The sequence below is a fragment of the Heterocephalus glaber genome, unplaced genomic scaffold, assembly GCF_053883595.1.
Source record: "Heterocephalus glaber isolate CG9 unplaced genomic scaffold, H.glaber_assembly_v1.0 deba00000281, whole genome shotgun sequence".
Taxonomy (NCBI): domain Eukaryota; kingdom Metazoa; phylum Chordata; class Mammalia; order Rodentia; family Bathyergidae; genus Heterocephalus; species Heterocephalus glaber.
In genome coordinates this window covers 22,520,159-22,526,158 of record NW_028258139.1, presented here as the reverse complement: position 1 = coordinate 22,526,158, position 6,000 = coordinate 22,520,159, and the positions used below count along the sequence as shown (strand labels likewise).

The 6,000-nt window shown below is 53.0% G+C and overlaps 1 protein-coding gene across 2 annotated transcripts in view; it reads left to right on the top strand.

Annotated features, from left to right (window-relative positions):
* Nucleotides 1-2,071: 2,071 nt before the first annotated feature.
* Tg (thyroglobulin) overlaps nt 2,072-6,000 on the top strand; it is a 219,261-nt gene continuing 215,332 nt past the window's right edge. The window contains exons 1-4 of one of the 2 annotated variants that reach the window (XM_087187454.1): nt 2,072-2,182; nt 3,243-3,351; nt 4,418-4,515; nt 5,543-5,746. In XM_087187454.1, the coding sequence (XP_087043580.1) occupies nt 2,116-2,182; nt 3,243-3,351; nt 4,418-4,515; nt 5,543-5,746 (478 nt within the window). In that variant the 5' untranslated portion in view covers nt 2,072-2,115. The remainder of the gene's footprint in view (nt 2,183-3,242; nt 3,352-4,417; nt 4,516-5,542; nt 5,747-6,000) is intronic. The other variant, XM_087187453.1, reaches the window with a different exon arrangement.

Below are 6,000 nucleotides of genomic sequence, written 5' to 3'. Positions count from 1 at the left end.
AAATACCTTGAAAAGGTAACCGATTATTATGGTTTATAGCTAGATGTCCCCCATGAGCCTCCTGTGCCCATAGGTGTGGCTTTTGGAAGGTGACTGAGGAAGCTCTATACCTAAACAAGATGTTAGGATGTAGGGCCTGGTTGAAGAGGAGGGTCACTGGGGGCATGACCTGGCAGGGCCTCCCTCCCTCCCTGCTTCCAGCTTGCCCTGAGCTGAGCAGCTTCCTTTGCCAGACCCTCCACCAGCCCTTCCTGCCTTAGAGCGGGCCAACTATGGACCGAAACTTGAGCTAAAATAAACCTCAGCCCCTTGAAGCGGTGGGTGCCGGGATTTGTGTTCCAGTCATGAGAAAGTAACTGAGATACTAAATCAGATAATAATTAGGTTGGGCCTGAGTCCAGTCTCAGTGGTGTCCTCATGAGAAGAGGAGATGAGGACACAGAGGTGTAGAGAGGAAAAACCAGGGGACTCACCCGTCACACACAGGCCAGGGGGAGGAGCCTCGGGAGGGCTGAACCCTGCCAGCACCTTGGCCTGGGACTTCCAACCTCCAGAGCTGTGAGAAAATGGACACCTGCGGTTTGAGTCCCCACCTGTCATACCATGTGGCAAAGCCTGAGCAGACTGAGACAGTGGCCGACAGTGGACACTGACTCCACATTCAGTGCCATTCGAAGTACCTCCACACTTGGTCTATTCACTGTCCACAGCACCCAGCCCAGGGCTGGCGGCCACACAGCTGGCCTGGGCCCCTTGAGTTCCCCTAGGGCAGGGCCTGCTCACCCCCACCGGCCCCCAGCTCCTCTACATTGTGACTGCCCCTCCTCAGCCCTCAGGGCCAAGTCTTCAGTGAGCCCCAGGTCACCCACTGCACCCTACCCTGCCATGCACACAGAAATCACTGGCCCCTTACCCTACAGGGTCATTCTGCACTTGTCATTTGGCATTACTTAGCATAATACCCTTGGCAGAATGAGAAAATAATGAAAACTGAGCATTTTCTGAGCAAGTGCTCTTGATCATTTCATTTATTTATCTCACAGCAGACAGATATGTTTTGTTTATAAAACAAAACCAAGGCTGGGGATTTAGCTCAGTGGTTCCTCCGCCTGCCTCACAAGCATAAGGACCAGAGTTCAATCCCCGGTACCAAAAAAAAAAAAAAAACTACCGTGAAAAAACAAAACCAAAAAACCACCCTTTATCACAAAGTTTAATTAAATTCAATATTAACTCAAGCTTTAAAAAATCTTTCAGGAAAGAAAACCAACAGGGTACATGAAAGAAAAGCAGCCAGCTGCTGACAATTCTTTGGTAGAAAAGTAAGTTGCGTACGTATACAAGCTGCTCTAATTATCAAGCCCAAGTTTTATTTTTCAAAGTTAGCTTTCAAGGCATCCCAAAGAAAACATACAGACACCCCTAACAATACAAAAATTGAACAATGAAGTTTAAGGATGTAGCAAAAGCCAAATATGACAATACACACAAATAATTTACAAAACAAGCTTTTCAGTTTCATTTATTCCCTTCCAGTTGCCCTGATAAGCAGGGACACAAGGGTATCCACCTTTCCACTCAGCTGTGTGGACAGGGAGGCCGTGGCTCTGGGCCGAGCTGCATTTCCCAGGTTCCATGGGCATAGGCGCGGAGGGTGGATTCCAGCAAGCCCAGAGGGGCTGCACTGAGCCCCAGGCTTTAAGAGCAGGAGAAGCTCCCCTTCTTGCTCCCTCCTGGTGGCAAAGGACAGATAGAAGGAGTGTGAGGGAGGAAGGAAGGGACAGCTTTTCCCCCACAGTGGCACGATCTTGTTACTCCCAAAGCCACTGATCTTTGGCCGTGGCCTGTAAAGAAGAATTTTGAAGCTGCTCCACATAGTTCTGTTCCTCACAGTGTAGACAAAGTTGTCCCACCCCGCTGGCTACTCAAGTGCCGTTGGAGGGAGCAGATGCAGGTGGAGGGAGCCCCTTGTGAGCAGCACAGAAAACAGGATGACCCACTGCCCAGTTGAGGGCCCCTAAGTGGGAGAGCAGGGCCAGCCTCAGCCCTATAAAGGCTCCCTTGCCAGAGGACCTGGGGAGAGAGTCCTCCTCCATCCCAGAAGGGGCCAGGACAATGGCCTTAGTCCTGTGGGCCTTTGCCCTGCTGGGCTCAGCCTGTTTGGTGTCAGCCAACATCTTCGGTGAGTTCTGAGGCTAAGCCATGGAGCAGGGGAGGAAGGGAACCTACGGGCATAGAGTTCTAGGATCAACCAGGCTCTGGCTGGTTAATTAGATGTGTGATCTAATTTATCCTCACAAAGGTTCAGAGGTGAGATATTTGCTCTTCTTTTTTTTCAGTACCAGGGATTGAACTCAGGACCTTGCGCCTGTAGGTGTGGAGCCGTTGAGCTAAATCCCCAGCTCGGCACTTCTTTTTTTCAGGTGACAGAGGTTCAGAGAGATGATCTGAATTGCCTGAGGTCACAGAGCTAGTTATTCACAGAGTGGAGAGAGGAAACCATGTCTTCCTAATTGAATTCTAGCTCCCCTCAACCCTATGTTAATTGTTTTGCTTGAGATTAGGATTTTTTATCCCCTTAGCTACTCCACAGTCTGTGTCGTCCCTGTGAGTAGTTGAGAAGTAGCCAGCAGGCAGTAGAAAAACATTTCCCCGTAGAATGAAATAGACCTATGTTTTGGCTCACACTCTAACCTTCTCACTTTGGATAAACTGCCAAGCTGCAGCTTCTTTGTTAAGAAGCGATAAACACCATTTGCCTCAGTTGGTGATTTCTGAGCAAAAGCCCTTGTGTTACATGGTTCCCAGGGAATACTAGGCGTGTGATGTCAGTAATTGCTTGGTATTCCCACTGTGTCCGAGAAAGGGGCTGCATCTGCAGGAAGTAGCTTGCTAAGTTCAAGAAGGTCCTTCTGCTCGTTTTCTGACCTCACCCCCGGTGGCTCGGGTGAGCGCATAGTCTTGCGTTTGTTCCGGAACTCTTCCTTCCTCAGCTGGTGACGGTGGGTGAGTGATTTTGCCCCCTGAGCCTTGCAGCTCCATGGGTAAATGGACATATTGCCCATCACCTTCCAGGAGAGTGTAGAGGATTGAGATGAGCAAATATCCCACTGGACCCGAGTGCAGGGCTGCCGCCCTGGCAGACTGCGGTACTTAATGACTCGGCTGAGGAAGTCAGCCTCCTTCGGGGGAGCCTGTCTGGGCCCGCCTGTGCCGGCTCTCAGGAACTCTTCTCTGCGCAGAGTACCAGGTGGATGCCCAGCCGCTTCGTCCCTGTGAGTTGCAGAGGGAAAAGGCCTTCCTGACGCGGATGAATTATATTCCCCAGTGCTCTGAAGACGGCAGCTTCCAGTAAGGCTGACTTCAGCGAGGTCTCCCTGCCAACACCCCAGCGCCTGCCTGGAGTGCTGTGCCCTCCAGCTACTCGGCCTGCTTTGGGAAGTGGCTGCTGTCATTTAGAGGGCTCCTCCTTGGTTTTCCAGACTAGATGGACACGGGTCAACATGACCGGGAGAGCTCAAACCTTGCGTCCCCACGGAGCGTGACAGCCTTTGTCTTCCCGACAGCACTCTAACCCGGGGCCGCTTTAATAAAAAGTGTCTGTGCTCTTCGGTAAAGCACAAAAGGGGGACTCCTTGACACCTCCCCAGTTCCCTCAAGCTATTTCCTCATGAAATGTTGGGTGGAGGGAGGCAGATGCTTACTGTCCCTTTGGGTCCACGGCTGCCGACTAGCCCGTCCAGCTCCTGGGGCTGTCCCTGGGCTGCTCGGTCCTCTCCTCTCTTTGAGGGGTCTCATGGCTACCTCGAACAAGCTTGGTTCCTGAGATGGTCTCCAGGTAGAGTAGGAGGAGAAGGTAAACAACTCTTCCTTGCAGAGTCGAGGCAAGTCCTTGTAGAGTGGGTCCAATTGAAATGTCCTTTGCTTGTGCAGCCATGCTGCATTCAGGGAGCTCTGTGTGTGGCTGCGCTTTCAGAAACAACTGTGATCCCCCCCATCCTGTGAATTGTTTATGTGTCTAGCCATGCTTTGTATTTTCCTGACAGTGCAAAGCAATGCTCCTAGTGCAGCCTCTGCTAAGAGGGTGCTAGGCGGACTTCTCCCTTCTGCTGGCTTTGTTTAGGCTTTTATTCCCACGTTCCTGTTCCAGGCCCTTGCAGGCTCAGGCCTCCCTGGCTCCAGGAAGCTTTGCACACTCTTCTTTTTACCTGCATGCCTGTTGCCATTACCTCCCCACCCCTTGGCTCCCTGAAGGTCTTGGTTTAACCATCACTTCCCCGGGAGCCATCCACAGCCGGGCTCCATCCTGCCCGGTGCTCCCCTGTGCCATCTGCTGCCCTCTGGCCTCATGTCCTGGAGGCTGTGTGTAGCTTAGGGAACCCACACCGGTGTCCCCTGCTGTGTCCCTCCTCCTCAGGACCATCCAGTGCCTAAATGATGGCCGCTCCTGCTGGTGTGTGGATGCTGATGGCAGGGAAGTTCCAGGCAGCAGACAGCCAGGGAGGCCGACAGCCTGTGAGTGTGAAGCGGCCAGGCCGGGCGGGACAGGAGGGGCCTTGCTGGGTACGTCACACCCTGGAAGGAGCACGGAGCACGGGCCGGCCGGGGTCACACAGTGCTTCCCTCGGGGCTGCTGCGTCCTCCTCTCCGAATAAGGAATCCTTGCACACCATGCAAAGCTAACACCCCGAACATCACTGTGGGAATCAAAGGAAATGTTTGAGTCAGTTTTTCAGCAAATAGCTACCAAGATTGTCAAGGGTTAGGCGCTGAGGCAGTATTGGCAAGGAGGCATCAGAGTGCCCAGGAGCCAGAAAGTGGCCCTGAAAACCGGGAGTGTTTTCTCACCCATGGTGTGGGGTAGCTATGGGATTTGGGGCTTGAGTGAAAGCTTTACAGTTACAATAATTATACAGTGAGTAGTCAAAGAAGCATAGTCTCCATTTAAGGCATGGCATATCTCTAAAACAAAGGTCAATGTAAGTTGATTACTTAAAATGATGAAAGTGAGCCTAAAAAGAAACCTGCTCTTTAATGAATGGCAGGTCGGCTGGTGCTCTGCTTTTATGTGGCTGGCGCGGCTGGCTCTGGGGCAGCCACGTGCCCCAGGGGACAGCGTCACATGCCTTGCTGAGCTGAGAGTGCCCTCTGCAGCGTGAATATGGAATCTGCCTCCCAGTGATGTGAGGCTGCAAACACACAGATAAGCCGGCACATAGGAGGTATTCAGTGGGGCGATACCTGGGCCACTCTCCCTCACGCACCTGAGCAGGGCAGGTGGCTTCCAGCTGTATAGACGAGGAGAAGGAAGCATGGAGTAGTGAAGCAGCTTTTCAAGGTCACACGGCAAGCGTGTGCAGAATCCATATTCAGACAAGCTCTGTTATGGCTGGCCTGAGTGTCCCAGCTGCAGAGCCAGGGTGACGGGGGGTGTGCTTGATGCCATGACATAGTAATATCTGCTCTCACTCCCCAGGGTGTGAGAGCCTCTTGAATGCTGGGTTTTGTGGCACTCCACTGATGCTATGCTTTGCACCCTCAGGCCTGTCCTTCTGCCAGCTGCACAGACAGCGGATCCTGTTGAGTGGCCACCTTAACAGCACAGCCAGGTCCTTCCTCCCTCAGTGTCGGGCCTCAGGGGACTACGCATCTGTGCAGTGTGACCTGTGGCAGGCACAGTGCTGGTGTGTGGACCCGGAGGGGATGGAGGTGTACGGTACCCGCCAGCTGGGGAGACCAGCACGGTGTAAGTCTCGTGGGGCACCAGCACAGCTTTCCTCTGGGTAGACCAGGTGCCCTGGGTGTGCTGGCCCCACGGGTGGAGGGCTTGGCCTCAGAGTGGCTGAAGTGCTGTGAAGGCAGGTTGTATTAGCTGATCATCTCTCGGGCTAGACGCTCCTCTCGCTGGGTCACCGTGAGAAGTACAAGCAGGATTTCAGCGAGCTGAGTTTCTCCTGTGGTAGCTCTATCACTGTTGTGTCTACATGCATCAGTGCAGCC